Source organism: Phalacrocorax carbo, chromosome 15 (genome assembly GCF_963921805.1).
Source record: "Phalacrocorax carbo chromosome 15, bPhaCar2.1, whole genome shotgun sequence".
NCBI lineage: Eukaryota > Metazoa > Chordata > Aves > Suliformes > Phalacrocoracidae > Phalacrocorax > Phalacrocorax carbo.
Window position 1 is genome coordinate 9,742,366 of NC_087527.1, and position 18,854 is coordinate 9,761,219.

The window sequence follows — 18,854 nt, forward strand, 5'->3', positions numbered from 1 at the left end:
GCGCCTGGCCTTACAGAGTTTTTATTTGAAACTGCAGAGCTAAGCAGCTAGGCTAGCCACCCTCGGACAGCTACTCTGACACTGCCTGTTGCATCTTTGTTACTCAGCTGACAGCACATATATTTTACAAGAAGGTGGTACATAGTATGCAAGAGACAAGGAGCTTCTCTGTGATAAATTTGCCGGCTTGGAACTGGGCTTCAGCGTTTGTTTTGAATCTTGCTGTTAAACAACCGGATGCTAAGCTTTTCCTTTAATGTCCACTTAATCCTTCCTTAAGCATGATTCACGTTGTCCTAATCCAAAGCTACTGCACTGCAAAGCATGCAAGCTGTGAAAGGAACTTTTCATTAATTGTTCACTCACTTTTTCTGTATGACTTCTGTTTCCTTTGCAGAGTGTTTTTGTTTGCAGCTTGATCTCGTACCCATTTCAGCCACTATTAAATTTCACATTGACTTAACTGGGTGTTGCCAGTGTTAATGGTATTTTCCATAGAAATTCCTGCTGTTGCTAGCCTGCATTCAGTGTTGTTCACTTAGTAAAGGAAATTGTGTCTAATAAATAAGAAAAGATGTGCGCTTTAGGGAACCTTGGCCACTAGTTTCCTACATTGCTTTCATTGCTTGATTGCACAGAGTTGGGTAACAGTTGGGATTTTTAATGGGGAAACTTAGTATAAAACTAATATTAATCTTTAGACTGAGAAACTTGCTTTTAAATTTTCCTGAGAAGTACCTAGAATGTATCAGGGACAGCATTAAGAAAAACAGTGTCATTTAACTCTGTGACAGTCCTTGCATTTCCTTGTGTTGAGGCTTCTTGTCTGTAAAATAAGCGTAATTGTAATCCTCTGTCTCAGAAGAGCAATGAGTATTCATGCAGTTAACAAGTGGGGGTTCTTGTTTTATCAACAGTTGCTCGCAAAGAGGAAGAGTATTGAGAAGTTGATTTTGTGCTGTGTAGAGTTCCTGGAAGAATGATGATGTACAAATTTTAATGTGCTTTCCCCCATAATTTTTTCCTTCCTTTCTGTGCTAACTCTCCTCTTAAAGTTGCAAGGCTGCTGAATCTGGTCTCTTTCGGCGGGAAAATTAATTGTGTGTGACTTAAGAGCTCTGCCTACACTTAATTGAAGGCATAGAGGACTGAAGCTTTGAAGAAAGCATAATTTTTTTCCCTAAATGTTTCCCAGTCATTTGAACTGAGTAGATGTTAATGAAAACCAGCATTAAAACAAACAACCCTCCCACCCCCACCCCACCCCCCCAAAATAAAAATTAGCTGAATAGAGCTCATTCCTGTTACATTCTTACCAGGCATTATCCAGTGCCCTTTTAAATAGGCAGTGCCTAGCCCCAGTGGTAGAGAAGTGTTTAAGCTATGAATTATATCGGGTGAAATTTCAGCATTCTTTTTCCACCTTTCAGATGCAAAAAGAAAACGCAGCACAGACAGCTATTCATCAGATTCGTGGTTAGACATGGATGAAGAATCTTGTGATGCCCATATCCGGGAGGAGAAGGATGACAGCTTGGATAAGAACTCCAAATCCTTGGTGGATGGTTCCTCCTCACCCAACAGCACACACTCAGAAGGGAAGGAGGGTGCAGGAAGAAAACAAAAAGCCACGGTAATGAGATACCTAAAAAGAACTTTGTCTAATGAGTCAGATGACAGTGTAAAATCAACGACCCCCACGGACTATCCCAAAACACCAACGGGGTCTCCAGCTACAGAAGTTTCAACCAAATGGACTCACCTCACAGAATTTGAACTGAAGGGTTTAAAAGCCCTGGTGGAAAAGCTTGAATCTCTCCCAGAAAACAAGAAGTGTGTTCCAGAAGGCATCGAAGATCCACAGGCTCTCCTAGAGGACATGAAGGTGGGTAAGATAGCTTGCTGATCCACACAAACTGTTTTCTGTGGGCAGAGAAGACAGCAGGAGATCAGAAAGCAAAGCTCTGATCCACTCTTGTGTGTAGTGACCAGCTCATATCAGCATGCTCTGCCACAGAGAGGGGAATTATGCTCCTAACAAAAGCCATCTCTGCTCTGGAGAGATGGCTGTTTGCAGTCTGATTTAATTGATGCAGTCCTTTCTGACTGTTGCAGCAGTAGCCAAAAGTTTAGATGCTCTCATAGTTCAGCACTTGTTATGTCCCATGTATAAAATAGTCTGTTTATAGTCTTAATCTGCCCTTTTTGGTCTAGTGTTCTTCTGGAGTATATCTGATTAACTGACATACAGAATGTAAATACTTGATAGTAATTCAGAAGACGTATTGTCTAATGTTTTCAGTTCAGTTGCTTTTTTTTTTTTCTTTCACCTTTTTCATTTTCTTTTCCTCCATTGCCCTCTATAGGTTGATAATTATTCTCCACTGGTACAATATACTGGTTTTGGAGATCGTGTGAGGAGTGAATGCTCACTAGTGACAGAACTTTTCTTTAGATTTTTAATATACTGAAAGTGGTACCCCATCTGACTCAGGGATAAAGTCCTTCTGAAGACCAGCATGGCCTTGCTGCTTCTAGTCCCAGCCCTGTCTCTGATCTGTGGCATTCCTTTGGACTACGTGTTTAGCTTTTCTGTGTCTTGTTTTCCCATTGGATAAAATAGGCATATTAATTTTTTTTTTAACAAAGCTGAGAGCAGCATACTCCTGTAGTTTTGCTGGGACTTGTTAAATAAGGCTAAAATTGTCAGCCTGTCCTCTGCAGGTCAAGTACCGTGGCAATTTGGCCTGATTTGGAACTATGAGTATTGATTTGTGGTCTTGTGTTTGGACTGCTAGTTTTGTGCTGTTTCTGTGTGCAGTATGGTTCTTCAGCTACATATGTTCCATACACAAGAGCTGTGTAAGCCACACAGCTTTCTGAGGGGAAAAAAACGTGTTTATATGGTAAAAGGGGAGCCTGTACTTCTTCACTGCAAGTACTGTAACAGCTGCTTAGAAAAGGCTTCAAAGCCAGTTAAAGAAGGCTGAACATATGCAGTGTGCAGTGGAACCATATTCCACAATCTTGGAGCCTGGAAGTGTGATACACGGCACTCATTTTGGTAAACCACAAGAGCTCAGAAAGTCTCTTCTTGCAAAATCAGCCACTTTGTATATGAAAGTGGACACACATGCCCAAAGTCGTGGCTGTAGATTAACTGGCTTGCTTTGTGATTGGTTATCTTCTAATCAGAAATCAAAATGAAGCTTCAAGACAAGGAGTTGAATTTATGGTGAAGGAGAAAGGGTGGTAGTGTTACTTTTCCAGGCTTGATGCACAGACCAAATTTCCTTAAAAATAAACTGCCCCTTCTTGAAATCCCAGAAAGGGGTACAGCAAGTAATAAATGGTGCAGATGTTCAGAGTATGATCATGCATGCTCTTTTGATGACACACTCCAATGCAGCGTGGGACATCTTACTAGAACATGGCAAGATACCATATGTGAATCTGGTTTAAAGCACTGTGCAGGAGTGTATGCTTTCTTATTCCTCTTTGAGCAGTGGATTCACTAGCTACAGAGATGGACAACTGCACCACGGATGTTTAAGAAAAAGGCCCGAGTTGTGCCCTTTTTGGTGATACTGTGCTTTAACTGGTATTATGTGGGCATCTGCCAGTTTATTTTCTGCATCTTTCAAAGTTGCAGTCTTGATGTTCCATCTCCTTTCATAACTGCCTCCTTCTAAACTTTCTCTCCTTGCCAGCACACACTGTAACTATCAGGATGTAGCCCAACATCTGGATATTTATGGTTCCCTGCTGGTTAAAGAGCCCATGACCACATCTAAACATCATGCATGCTGCAGAATTGTTTTCTCTGGAATCACCTCTGTATGTTTGGTGAGCATGTGACTGATTAGTCAGAGTAAGACCTTTTAAAAGGTTGTTAACTCAAACATTTTCTTGAATAGTGTCTAAAGAACTGTTAAAGAACTTTCTTACCCATCTTTTTTACAATATTGGCCCACATATAAGGCAGCCCTCAGTTTTCAGAGAATGGGAGTCAATACGGCACAGTAAATTAACTGAACCCCATATAGTCTGCTTCCTCCATAACTCTCCCTACAGTTGCATAATCTGCTTGCTAGATGCTCTGAAGGAATTGGGGGGGTTAGGGGCAGTTGCACTCAGATCCAAGGTTGCTTGAGTACACTTCCTCTCAAGTCAGGAGTGGAGCCCAGGACTCCCAACGCAGGCCTTCCCTTTGCTCATCAGCAAATTGTCTGAGGCAGCCACTGCCAAGTTGTGTCCCATTCCCATCTAGCGTTGGGACCCTGGATGCAACAACCCATTGCTCCTTTCTGCCGCTGTGTTTGTTGATGTGGTAGAGAACAGTGCAGCGGAGCCAAAGCATCCTAGTTCCTTGTAACCCATGTCATACCAAAGCATTAAGTTGTTTATTCAGTTTGTTTGCTTTAAAAAAAAATCATGAACAAGTGTATCAGTGCGTGCATAGGGCTCCTACCTTCAAAGGATAGAGCACACTGCTGGAAAAGTTGCCAAGTGATGGATTTCGGCCCCATGAGCATACATCTAGCATAATGGTCCTTCAGGATTCCTGTATTGCCTCTGTGCAGAATGCAGCTGTTCAGAATTTGTTCCACCCTTGCTCCTCAGTGTGTGTTAGGTACGTCATACTGTTCAGAGCCTTGGCCAAACATGGTGACAGGAATGTTCCCTTGGGGTTCCCAGTGATATTCATCACTGAATGAAGTCATGTGGTTCACAACTGGTAATTGATGAGTTGTTATCTTTAGGTCACAAGTAGGGAACTAAGGTGCAAAAAGATTAAGATAAAAGTGACCATAATTTTGGATACAGGCTTTACGTGCCGTGGATGTGATTTTTCAGGAAAGTTAGCATTACTTAAGAATGATATGTGCAAAAGATAATTTTAATGGTATTGAAACTGTAATTGCTTAACATTTCTGCAGAGCAGAAGTTCTGGTCTTTAGCATCCAGATCCCAAGCCAGGTGTGAGGAAGAGTAGGGACATATAATTCATGATGTCCTGTGGAAACTTGATTTAGAAAGTTTGCCCTGTGTCACACAGAGACATAATGGCAGAAGGAGAAATACAGTCCATTTTTCTAGAATGGTGTTTATCTCCTTGACCACTAAATAATTTTCCCTGTTACTTTGCTATTAGTTTTGCAACTTGTACAGTAAATAATGTGGGGATTTTGCTGATAGCATTAGCAGTAGAGTGAGCAGAAGCAGCCTAGCACCTTTACCTCACCCTGATGGATATCCAGAGCACCAGCCATTCGTGTGACTGAATAGATGCAGAAATCCTGCAGAAGAAGCTGTGCAGATCATCTGTGTCGTGATGGTATGTGGCTATATTCACAAGGTTTATTTCATGGGCAGCCTGACTTTTGGCGTGTAATGTCTTAATAATAAATCATACAGCCTACAAAAAGTACCCTTTTAGTGCACCCATTTGAGAGTTATTCTTAACAAATTCATAGCAAGAACACACTCTGACAGAAAGTCTAAAAGCTCTTGCTCTGCTTGGAAAGTCTTAAGCATGTTTATTCCTGAAGAAAAGAAATCCATGTTTATTGTAGTAGTTTTATTTCTTAGTGAAATGCAGTCAGGACTTTTCTGTATGACATTTATGTCTGTCTTTGTCCTTCAGTAAGACAATGAATGTTTTCAGAAAACTGGATATGGGTAGTTAAAACTGGAGAAAGGAAACCATTTTATTTAGTGATGTGAAGTTTCACAGAACAAATTTGGGTAACTTGCAGAGAATCCACACTTTCCCATCTGAGCAAGAATACACTAAAGGATGGGTGACTATTACTGCTCTTAGCGGTAAATACAACTACAGCTATATACAGCTATTTAATGTCAAGTAGGTGAGACTCTGAAGTAAAGTGATTTATTTTCTTTATAAGAAGTGAGACTTAAAACTAAACTAAGCCTGTGTAAATTCCTTACACGTCATCTAAGCTCCCAACTAACTGCAACTATCTGGTGGGGACACGGCAATCCAGAAGTGCCAAGCTAATGCCTCTGCAGATTGAGAACCCATTTATCACCATGATCGATGGAGTGCAGCAACACAAGGAAGGCTTATTTGCAGAGCATAACATGGGCCTTGCTTGGGGAACAGGTCACTTCTTCCCTCAGCTCAAATAAGGAATTAAATTCTTGTTGGCTGTGGCTCTGCTGTATGGGCACTGTATCTCATGAGACCCATGTTCACCACCAAAGGAGCTTCCCAGAGGCCTCCAAACAGCCATTACTGACAGCAGTGTTCACTCCGTAGCAGATGGCATCGGAACAGTCAGCGAGGAGATGTAATACTCTCTGTATCCAAATGTCTGCAGCTGGGCTCCGTGTGAGCTGTATGTGCAGCAAATGTGGGGGGGAAACTGTTGTACAGATAAACATACCCTCCCTAAGAGTGCTCAGCTGACCCAAGTTGCAGGAGGACAGAAGGCTTGGCAGTGGAGCTGTTGGCAGGATGAGCAGCCAGAGGACACTGCAGCCATTGCCCCCACATCTGTGATGTTGGTGTTACTGTTGGGGGTAGCCTTCAGTCATACCTTGTTTTCCATATATACGTGCCCTGAAATGAAATATGAAACACTGCAACGTCACCAGCTCCCAGTTTAAAAATTAAGTAGCAGCTGAACTGTTAGAAAAGTACCTACACTGGTGAAGGAAGAGAAGGGGAAAAAACCACTGAGATGTAATTTTACTTAGATGGTGGCCTTGGGGATTGGAAGAGTTTCATCGTGTGGCTTCTTCACTTCATATTTAGCTACCAAATAGTATGTCAGTCTACTAAAGATGCAACTGGGCTGGACTTATGTATGAAGAAGAGAATAGAGAGGTAACCACCTCACTCCTTTGTGTAGTTTCATCCCACATCACAGCACAGGTAAAGCTGAGCAGACCTTTGATTGTGACAGTCTGCATCCCACATTAAACACTCTGCCAGTGATACTTGTCTGCATGCAGCTTCTGATTTCTGCACACAACATTTCTGTTGTGTTACCAGCAGGATGATAATTCCTTTGCTGCTGTTGGGGAAGAGGGCTGTGAGATCTGCCTTGTAATAACGCCACAGACCTTCCCCACTTCAAAGCAAAAATGCTGCCCTTCTTCAGAAGGGACTGTGGAAGTCCATTAGGGCAGAAGAAACTCTGAAGAAATGAGTTTGTCAAATATCAGCAACTCGTTGGCAGCAGCAGACGATTCTTGTGCAAGACAGATGATATCTGCTGAAATATGTTCTTACTTTTTCTTGCCAAGAAATCTTACCCCCTTCTCATTCTGATGACAGGAAAAAACCTCCCTCTACTGAATGCATTTCAGGGGAGTCATTCTTTGCTGTGCTTTTGAAATTAATGGCTAAGCTGAATTCTTACATACTTAATCAGTTTCTTTCCTTCATACCTGCTGTTGTCACCACAGCCTTCAAGTGTAACGAATCAGGCAGGCAGCCTTGTGCTGGATGAGCATCACGTTGTCTAACTGGAGCCCCATGGCTTTTCTTTACCCTTTTCGTTTTGTTTTGTTTTGTTTTGTTTTAAAGCAGGTGAACAAAAGTCTGCCTCCTCCAGCCTGTTGTGTACTGACACTTGACACTAGTCAGTACAAATGCAGCTTGGTTATCGTTCAGTCGCTCAGACATCCATTGTTCTCAGCTGGCTGAGATGATAAACTGCCATAGTTTTGCATTTCTTCATGGTTAGTATTTTCACGTGATACATATGATAACAAGTAACCTTCATTATTCTGCCAAGCTCTTGGAATATACTCTGCTTTCTACTGAACTCAGAGTCTCTGACATTCGTTAGTGGAAATGTTAAGGTTTTCTGTCTTACAAGCTTTTAAATCTAAGAGTAACAAAGTAAAGAGGGATTAATTTGTCCTTTGTTCATACAGCTTTCAAGCTGCTGCCTTGTTCTGGAGAATTTTGGCTTTGCTGTGAGAATACAAAAGACACCTCAATTTTTAGGATTGAAAATTTAACTTTCAGAATGTGGTCACAGTTCAGTTAATGTAGTGATCACGCTCAAAATAAAAAGGACGTGAGAAAAGAGGTGCTCGCTTAACCTCAGCTCAGCCAAGAGTTAATTTGCCAGTGACTAGTCAGTATGTATAAGTTGTTAGCTGTTTCCCTCAAGAGTATTCGGCTGAAGGTATGCTACAGGTTCCACATCAGAGTCAGGCTGGGGCAAGCTGGGTTTTAGTCCCAACCAGCCAGGCTATGCCTGTGCAAGCTTCTTGAGTGCAGCCACAGTGCCGGGCTGACGAAACTGGGCTTGTACTGGTATTGCTTATTTTGGTCAGTGGTGCTGCTTTCGGACTAACCAGTATGAAGAACGGCCTTACTGGTTTGATAGTATCTGAAGAACACCAGCACTGTGCTGGTGATGTAGTGTCTATAAGAAAAGCATCTCTCATTTAAGCACAGACTGGGGAATTGAGCTGAATCCAGCAGGTTGCCAGAGCTCCAGGGAGAGAAAGGCAGCCCCAGGGACACTCATCCAAACTCTCATTTAGATGCTAGTCTGCCTACTTGGGCTCTTGGGGCCTGGAACATGCCATCGTACTCCTGGCTTTAGTTGGATGATTACAGATGAATTCCAAGTGCACTTCCTATTAAAACAATTACTGTATTTTAAACTCTTTTTATGTAGTGTGTGAAATTTCTAATTATTAATGCTCTACACTGGGGACTGAGAGAGCCTGGTGTCTGTTGTTGTCTAATTAAGCTTTTTTTGAGAAGTTGGTATACTTGGGAGCAACACCATTGAACTTAATTGTCTGGGGTTATCTCCTAAATTCTATTAGGAGGTAATTTCCAACCTGCAGTTCTTGTTTATTTTATTGGAGCATTTTTTGACCCTTAACCTGTTAGTGCTTATTTGAGCTTCAGTTTTCAGCAGCACAGCAGAATCCTCCTTCTGACTTGTTTTTTGTTTTCATTTGTTGTCTTTTTCAGCTACCTGAGCTCCAAATGAAGAGCTTTGTAGCTAGGTTAGTAAGTAAGCGAGCGTGGACTGTTCCCAACTGAACAATTGAGTATGCTTAGAAAGAGTTCTTCTCCACCTCTGCAAGTTATATGGTCATGGGAGTGATTCACAGCAGCAGAAGCTGTGTAAGCCAGTGCAACCCACTCATGAGATTTCTAGGACAGTGCATCAAAGTAAAAGGATTTGGTGGGGGTGGATGGGAGGGGAGGCCAATCGTTTTCCTTAATACTGTACTACACAGAGTTAGATCCTTTCCTAGTAAATAGTCAGGAACCTGAATGCCTTACCCGATCCCCTAAAGTGAACTAGATTATGGCAGCTCTGGCCTGCCCAGCAGAGTGGAAGGAAGGTTGGTGGGTGCGCTTGAATTGCCATGTGCATAAAGATGAAAAGTTCCAATGCACGCTTCTATATCTTTACTTACCTGAATGCTCAGGCACCTGTGGATTGCTCTAAAGTACATGCTTGATGTTCTGTGACTGCAGAAGTTATGGTGGCAGAGCCTAGATGCTTCTAGGGTCCTTTGAAGACTTGATTAGGAGAGAAGGTGTTCGTTATGGTGATGCTGGGGGTCATTTGGGATTTAGTGAGCTGGAGTTTAAGTGGAGAGGTGATGCTGGTATTAGGCTGATACCAGTGGAAAAACACCAGTCCTTTTGGACACACCAATTTTAAAGAAGTCTGTAATATTTGAGGTGATTCATGGCTGATTTTGCTGCTTTGTAAGAAGCTTCACATCCTGGATCATAATGACAGGTGTGAGAGTTTCAGTGTGAATTGGAAGTTTGGAAGCAAAAGTAACTTGCAGAGATGTAACAAGTCAGCAGAGATCTTGTCACTCTGTCTTTCATCAGAGTGGAGTATTGTCTTGTGTAAGTCCACACTCTTCAGCTGGAGAAATATTTCTTTGCTTAATAAAGGCATTTTCATTTGCAACAGAACATACTGAAGGAACATGCTGATGATGACCAAAATCTTGCCATTTCGGGTGTCCCTGTGGTCAGCTGGCCCAAGAAGACCACAAAGGTAATGAGACACAATTACTTAATAATCGTTGTGCTACCTCTTGGTGTTTATTTATCTATAGTCTGACAAAGTGCTATATATGATGCTTTGGCAGCTGCTAGCATTTTTAACACAAAATGTTACTTTTAATGGTTTTATGATTAGGGGTTGAAGCAGAACAAAAAAGTACCTCAGCAGGGAGAAATCATTAGAGTTACCATTTTAAAAGATTTTGTTTGGCCCTTACTTATTATTATAAAACTTTGATATGTCTCAGTCATTTACTAGTCATGGTTAAATTTAGAAATGTTGGTGCAATGTTTTGTGTAAAATTAAACGACGTGTAAATCCTACAAACTGGTCACCTAATAAGCACTCTCATCTGGATGAGAGGATGCTTCTTCTCTTATACTATGAGACCTCCTGAATTCTCTGTACAAGTGTGCCGCTGTAACTTCGGAGTGTTGTTTTCTGTCCCTATATCTTCATTTTTCCTCCTGTATATGGGAGTAATTATCTTCAATTTGCAGGAGAACCATGAGGCTTGCTTCATTAATGCTTATAAAGAATTTGAAATAATTAACTAAAGAATAATGTCAAAAGGCTGGATGTTATTTGTAACAGTGGTATGTTTACCACACTTCAGTTATTCAGCATACTGTAAAAGCAGCTTTGTTTATTTAGAAGATGTCTCATCACTTCTATTTTTACTTCCATTTTTCACTGAATTAGTTTTATAATACATAATTTCTTTAGAAATGCTGAAAGGGTCGGTCAGCTTAAATCAGACTTCTATCTGAAAATCTGTTGTTGTTATCATTGTAAATAACTTTCAAGTAATTAACTGAGTGAATTATTTTCACTGTTCTCACTTCTCGTGCTGGTGCACTTGTCATGGCTTTCCATATAATCACTTGTAGCCATGAGAATTTGCTGATTTTCAATGGGAAGTAGGAGTCCATAAACATCAAACTGCCAGAGGAGAGTGGGGCAGAATGAGCATATTATTATGTTCCTTCTTGGTTTCTTGTTGGGTTTTAGCTGAGCACATTTTAGATGAGTTATATCCTGTTAAATACATATTTCCCTTTTAGATTGTATCAAATTCATGGGAATATGTTTTGTGTTTAAAACATTTTTTTTGTTTAAAACATTTATTTGTTTAAAAACAACAGTGTAAAACCTTGAGAGGAATAGGTGTGGGATTCTCCACTGCTTTGATAGCTGCTGTTCATTCATCAGTCAAGTATATTCTAGGCATTGAATAAAGCAAAATCCCTGTGACCAGAGGAAAATTGGTGTGTGAAATGTATAAAACAAAACTAAAACAACTGACTCTCGTGCTCTATCTTTTGAGCTTGTGGTAGAAGTGAGCATCTTAATGTTTCAAGGCTTTTATAAGCTTTGGCATTTGCTAATGTTCATGTTCACTTAATTTTGGAATCCTTGATAAATGGTTCACTACTTATATTTTATTTCTGTATATTGGCAACATAACTGTAACTGTAAAAGATCTGTATTTTTTGTGACTTAGATCTTATCCCTCTTAGCAAAATCCATCCTGCTGGCTGCAAGGGTTTTGTTTTTTTAACTCTCTGGTGCTTATTTTCCTTTAACCTTTTTGAAAGCAAGAACTTTTAGAAGGCATCTTTCCCAGTGCTAAGGTACAATAACTCATTGGCTAATAACAAATATGACGACAACTTTCACAGAAAGTCAGGCTTTAGATTGAAGTTTGGAAATAAACAAAAATTTATAAGAGAAGAAAACCTTTCACCATTCTCCTCATATTTACTTTGTTTAATCTGTGATCAATTTGTATTGTGTCTTATGTTTTAGCTAAAAGGTGCACGTGAAGATACGGATGAATGTTTCCCAAAAGGAGTTTGTTGTTGCCCTTCTGATTGGCAAATGTCCATGTCATCTTACATGTTACAGCTGTTTCCCTTGTCTGGGAACAGAGGCCAAGTGAGCAGGCAAGGAATACACATCTTAACATTGAGTCTTTGACTCCCAGATTAAAAGATGTTGGAAAGACAATATCCGGGAGATTTGTATAAAGGCAGTATTAGTAGTTAAGCTTGGTGATTTTGCCTTTGTTCCCTGTCAGTCCTGATAATGAAATAGAAGATTTTACAGAGAAGAAAACCCTTAGGGAGGGGAGGAATTCCCTTTAAAATTGGATTGTAGCTGGTGGAGCAAGGCTCCACGGCCAGAAGATGCCGCAAATGTTGAGCACAAAGCAGGAGAGTAAACCTTACCAGTGATTTTGCTTTCTGTAGTATTGCTCTTGTCATACATAGGAGAAATGCCAAATATTTAACAGTGCCTTTCCTGAGATAGTTGTGTTCAAAGGGAGTGGCAGATATGATATAGCATAGTACCAGCTATTGTGGGGCTGGTAAGAAGGCATTGTGGTATATCAGCTTCCAGGGAGAGGACGATTGTCTGATTCCAAGTCCTTAAGAAGTAGTGAACTGAAATCCAGAAAGAGGAGGTAATAAATGGAAAACGTGGCTCTTGCTTTCTCCCAAGAGAAGGCTCTAGAAGAGATTTAGAAAGACAAGAGCAGCAGGTGGAGAAGGAAGAATAAAGCCAGCATTAAATGCCAAAACATTTCAAAGAAAATTGAAATGACTGTAAAGAAAGGAGGGGAAGAGACTAGAAACTGCAAGAGAGCAGGATGAGGAGAGAGGCAAGTACTGAAAAGGGATGGAGTGGGCAAAATATAGAGCAGAGGGAGAGAACTCTTACTAAAGCAAAAGATGCCTGGACAGAGAATGACTTAAACTGTGTGAATAACCCGAGTTGTGGAGGGGGGGCTTAGTTACGTTGACTTGCTTTTGAAAGAATATGCTTTAATAATCTGAATTATTTTCGAAGCAGCAAATAATATTTTCCTTTAAAACTAAGTCACAGTTTCTTTTATGTGGTGTTAGTGTGACATGCCAACAGTGCGTACAGTTCTATACTGCAAAATGGTTGCTTGAAGACTGTGAAATTCTGGGGTTTAGGGAGAAAACATGTTCACTCACCTTAAATCACAGTTCACAGTGGATAAGGTGTGATGGGCAAGATGTTTAAGTAATTATGTGGAAGACACATCCATATGTTGTGGCCCCACTGTGCTGCATCACTCCTGTGTACCTTTCTACAGGCATTTGGGGCTGTCAGTTTTACTGCAGCTTGCCCTCAAAAAATTTACTCACTGAGAAAAGAAACAGAAGTAATGATCAAAAATGTTTTTATGAGGAGATAAAATAAATAGGTGACATTTGATGATCTTGTGGTTAGTGTACAAAATGGGAGGCAAGGGTCTGTGTTCTGTTCCCAGCTCTGCTGCAGCCTCCTTGTGTTGCAGGAGCTGAATGGCACTTTTTACTTCCTGAGCTTTTCTGTATTGCATGGAGATGGTGCTTCCCATCCCGGGAGGCTGTGAGGTGACATTAATGTTTATAAAGATCTGTGACATCTTCAGCAGAAAGTTTCATAGTATTTTATGGCAATAGAGAAAAGGTCTGTGATTCACAGGCACCTCTTTCAGATCATATTTACCGATCTTTGTGGAGCTTTTTTGAGTATTCTGTACTTTTTAAAATTTACTGATAATTACTTAGCACAATAATTATGCTCCAGTAGGCACTTTTTTTTTCAAATGCTCTTTCAGAAGCAAGGACCTGCCTTTTTCTTTCAGCTATGGAGTAAGAGAAAACAGTACATTTTCAAAAGAAATCTGTATCTGATAATGACTGATTTACCAAAATGTTTGGCTTTGTCAGGGATCATAGGATATGTACAACAATACTCATTTAGGCCTTTTGAAGGAATCGGGAATGTGGGACCGAGTAGATATTTGAAACCTCCTTGTCCTGATGGCTGACTGGCAGTTTACGTACCGTCAGACTAGACAGCACATTTTTCCCAGCTGGCTGCTGAGCACAGATGCAGCTGTGGATATGTAAATCCCATCCCTGTTCCTTCACCAGGGGTTTCTGCAACAGTAATTTGTCCTCGCTTGGTGCGGTGCTGAGTGTTATCTGTGGGGTTTTTTGCAATGGTAGTCTGCTGTCTGAAAGGAAGAGCTCCATAGGGTATGCTGCCTTGAAAAACTGGGGTCTTAAGTGACTAAAGAGCAGTGAGAAATAATCCTAAGTAACTCCTTCCCCATCCTGGGACATGAACTTCTGGGTGGTGTGAAAGGAGAGCAGGGCCTAAAACTCATTTTCCGCTGTGGCAACACTGGAACAGAAAGCTGACTACCATCAAGCCAAATCTTGAAGCCCACTCTCAAGATTTGCTCAGCCCTACAATACCACAGTTCCCATTTTATCTGCACAGGGATTAGGGGTAGCATTTTATTTAAGGAACTCGGAGTATGGCCCAAGCAGAAACAATGCATTTTTCAAACCATTTCCTATTTCTGGAAGACAACAGTCAACGGTAGTAACATGTAATTACACTCTATGGCAGCGCCTTCTGGTTTTATTGTGATAAAGATCTTTAGTTGTCTGTGAAGAGCAGCTATAAAGAACTAAAATATGTTTGGACTCTCTTGTTCTGTGAAGAGTTAGAAATGCAGACTGTGAGCCAGATTCTCATCTCTCTTACCTGGCACAAACCTAAAGCCACTGCATTTGTCATGATAGCAAGTGTCCAAATATATATAGGTCTGGCTGTGAGCAGGAGATGAAGCTGTAATTTTCAGTAGCTGGATTACAATATTACAATATGTGGCTGTTTTTCTGATGCCCATTCATATGCTTTTTCCATGTCATTTTTACCTGTTGATTTTAAGAGAAGGTACTTGAGAAGTATAATAAGGAAATGGTAATATTTAAAGGAGTACTATTAATTAGTAAAGGCCACAAACTGAAATTTTAATTGGATTTTTTTTTAAAAAAAACAACCTTCCCTGCAATTGGCAATGCAAATAATATGTTCATAGCTATGTATCAGTGCATGAGAACCAGGAAGAAAAAGTGATTGTTAAAAAAAAATTTTTAAAAGACATCTGTCAGGCTGTTTTTTGTTTGTTTGGTTTTCTGTTGTTTTTTGGGCTGGGTGGTGGTGGTAGGTAGGTAGTTTAAAGGGACTTTCTGGGGTTTTGACTCTACTTTCCTGTCACCAGTAGCAGCATCTGATTCAAATCTTCAGCAAGTTCTGTCTTACAGCAGTTTATTTTTGTACCCCATTATTTTTACTAGAAATCTTTTTGCAAAGTTCTACAGATACATCCATGTATCTGAAAAAGGATTAACTTGTAAGAACTAATCTGTGAGAGGCAGAGCAAAAGGCTGATTGGTATGATGGAGGAAAGGCTGAACTAGTCATACTCCATCAGACCAGACAGTCCTTGTAGCATGGTGTCCTGCTTCTGATGGTGGCCAGTCATGGCTATTAGATTGGTAAGAACAAAGCAGACATACAGCAATCTTTCCTTTGCTTATCTTCCCAGTTAAGCTAGAAGATTGTATCTTCAGCTTTTGTTTAGTGTCCCATGGTAGAATTTTTTTTTCCTCTGTGAATTTACCTAATAATTTGTTAAACCCATTGATCTTTTTGATTACCATAGCATCCTGTGGCTGTGTCCCCCATAGTTTAATAAAGCTCTGCATATATAGGTACTTCCTTATGTTGTTTCAGATCTGTCCCTTAGTATCATAAATATACTTCATGCTTTCTGTATCGTGCATGTTGAGAAATTTGAATGTGGTCTCTGTTCACCTTCTCTGGCCCATCAGTGATATTTTTTTTTAATGTCCCTGTTACTGCTTCTCAGTCCTTCCCCCCTCCAACCCCCAAGCTGAAAAACACTAGTAAGTTCAGTCTTTTCTGGTACACAAGCCATACCGTACGTTTGATCATTTTTCTCACTCTATGCTAGTTCCGTTATAGGTGGTTTTGAGATGAGGGTGGATATGGGACTCCACAAGCATTTATAGCATTCAAGATGTGATGTTTAAGAGCGGAGACTAGAAGAACATGTCTTGTTCAATGTGGCACAACAAAGTTGAAGGGGGAGATGATTGTTGTGCAGGTACTTCAGGGAGTATAAGCACCAGGGGAGGAGAAGAGTTATTTAAGCTAATGGACAATGTTGGCAGGAGAACAAGGGAGTGTAAACATACCATAAATAGATTTAGGCTGGAAATCAGATTTCTGATCATTGTTCATAGTCTGAACTAAACACCACACAAGAAAACCAGGAGACAACTGTGGCAAAAAGGGTGTTAGATTCTTAGAAATAACTTGTATTTTAAATTTTAAAATTCTAAATAATAAAAGGCAGTGGTATGAGTCACCATCGCTAGATCTGAAGCCCACAGAGGTCCTTGGGCACATTCATGTGTCTGCTGCCATTTTCCACCAAGGGACCTTTATATCTTCTCATGGTATTTCACATTAAAAATGCTGTGAAGGGAAGATCTACCAGCTTTTAAGAATTGAGCTCCTTTATGTATGGCTCCAATTTTATAAACATATATGCAACATTATGCATTGGATCGAATGAAAGAAATAGTAAGTAAATAAACTAAGAATCAGTGGACACAATAAATTTGATTGTATGCAGAAATCGGGGTAAAAGCAGGAATTCCAGTCTTTCGATCAGCTTCAACTTGAAACCAGTGTGATTTTTTTCAGAAGTGTTGGGCATTGCTTTACATCAGGGTTTCTTTAAATTCAGGGGGAGAGGTGCTAGGTGGACAAAGAACATTCCTGAAAACCTTTGAATAAATACTTCCAGTTTTTACTTGCTTGCTTACTAAGAATTCCTACCATAGCTATCACTGGGCCAGCTCCACCCATAGAAGGAAGAGCAGTGAGGTACTAGTTACAGCAATTAGTGTTTTAACCAGAGTGGTGTCTGAAACAGATCTGAGCATGTATAAATGGCACAACATCAAAACAGCATCAGTTTCAGGAGCCTGCCCGGGGGCTACCACCAGGAAAGCAACATTCCTCATAGTAGCAGTGGGAAAACTCTGCCAAATTCCCTAAGACAGACCAGTCCTTGGAGATCCATTCAGGGTACTTCCTGTGGGGATACAAATGTATTAGAAAGCAAACACTGACAATTGAAAACAAGCACTTAAGAATTAAAGTAAAAATTGAGGCCTCCTAGTGTAGGAAAATAACTGGGATGGGGAAAAAAAAGGCAGAAAGACAGCAGAAGAATTCTGTGTAAGTTGTTGTATGATGTATTTTTCTGGTTGAGATTCAAATAAGTTTTACATCAGTCATTCCAAGTGGTGCAGCAGCAAAAAAGGGGATTTAAACTGTCACATTTTGTCCTTGCCAGGCACCAGCTTAAAGGTGTTTGAAGTGATCTCACACAGCACTGCCTGAACTCTGCTTGATGTCAACAACAATTTTAAATGCCAATAGTCTGCAAGAAGATTTGCATATACAAATATGTGTGTATTGTGAATCCTTTTTGTTGATAAAAAGTCCTGATTATAAAGTTCATAATCTACTGCAAATCAGACGTTTCTTGGTAGTTATCAGATGCTAATAATTAATATCTCTTCCAGAAAATAACTTAAGTACAAAAGAAAATTAGGATTAAAATCAATTTAAATTTGTTTTTCTCTTTACTGATTTAAACTGTGATTGGAATCAGTGATTTAAATAATTCTGAATAATTTCTGTTCTTTTACACTGGAGGATAGTAGATGCCATGTGGTAGGAGAGCTGAAATTTATTCAGAAAGATATCCCAGTTCTGGCTCCTGACAAATCTATTAAGAAACAAAACCACATAGTTGAGGTTTGGGGGATTTTTTTTTTTTTAGGGGACTTCCCACAGTAGCTGTACAGAGGAGAAACTAAGCCCATTCCCTTCTAACTGTGCTTGGGAGCAGGAAAAAACCTGATGCACCAGAACCAGAGACTTCTTTGGGTACTGAGCAAAGGAGTAAGAGCTGCTGAAGCTACTGGGAGTTTCTGTCAAGCGTCTGCTTTCCTGGGGCAGCGCTGCTGAGGAAGGCAGCTCCTTGCCAGACTTGTTTATTTTTCTGAGCGCTGCTTCAGTCTCTTACGAACATTAGTCCTCAAGACAAATTCATTTCTGTGGTAGCTCCATGCAGGCCGGAGGAGTTTCGGGGTTTGGTGTATGTGTATCATACATAACATGCCCAAAGAGCTTCACTGTGTATTGCCTCAGTATTTTTCTAAAAGCTTTGCCTGGTGACTTGACAGATTATTTCTCACCTCAAGAGGCTGTACTTGAAATATTGTGTCCCTTCAGGGAGTAATTATAAATAGCAAGGACTTGAATGAGCACCTTCTTAATCTTCCATCTTTGACTTAATATTTTCCCTTCTTATCAACGCTCAGCCACTTGCTTTGAAATCTGACCAATGCCTGTATGTGATTAATACATCAAACAGGTAAATTAGAGCCATTTTGACTCTGAGCAGAAATTTGAACGGATTGGAAAAAATGAACAGATATCTCTCTTTTCAAACTGTTGTGCTCCAAGTATCATACAAGAAGATTTATGTATTCTTCCCCATTGTCATTCTTCTACCATATGCATGAATATTCAGTAACATGAATTTTTCCCAACTACGTCTTGACTGCCATTTTTCAAGATAGAAGCTTTCTCTTTATTTCATGACAGTAAAAGTGCTGATGAAAACTACTTTAGTCTTAAGACCTTTTTCTTATATAGGGTGTGTGAAATGAGTTGACAGGTCTCAAATTTTATCACCAGGAGCTCGACTATGTTAATTGCTGAGTTGGCCAACAAAACCAAACAAACAGCTAAGGTTTGAACCTGGTTTGAGTATTCCAGCACCCTTGTGCTCTCCCCCACCCCAACATTAAAACCATTCGAGCTTTG

At 40.3% G+C, this 18,854-nt stretch overlaps 1 protein-coding gene across 7 annotated transcripts in view; it reads left to right on the plus strand.

The window, feature by feature from the left end:
• Positions 1 to 18,854, plus strand: part of KDM2B (lysine demethylase 2B) — a 120,539-nt gene that overhangs the window by 69,624 nt on the left and 32,061 nt on the right. For all 7 annotated transcript variants that reach the window (XM_064466163.1, XM_064466162.1, XM_064466164.1 and 4 more), the window contains 2 exons: positions 1,431 to 1,885; positions 9,945 to 10,031. In XM_064466163.1, coding sequence (XP_064322233.1) covers positions 1,431 to 1,885; positions 9,945 to 10,031 — 542 coding nt within the window. The remainder of the gene's footprint in view (positions 1 to 1,430; positions 1,886 to 9,944; positions 10,032 to 18,854) is intronic.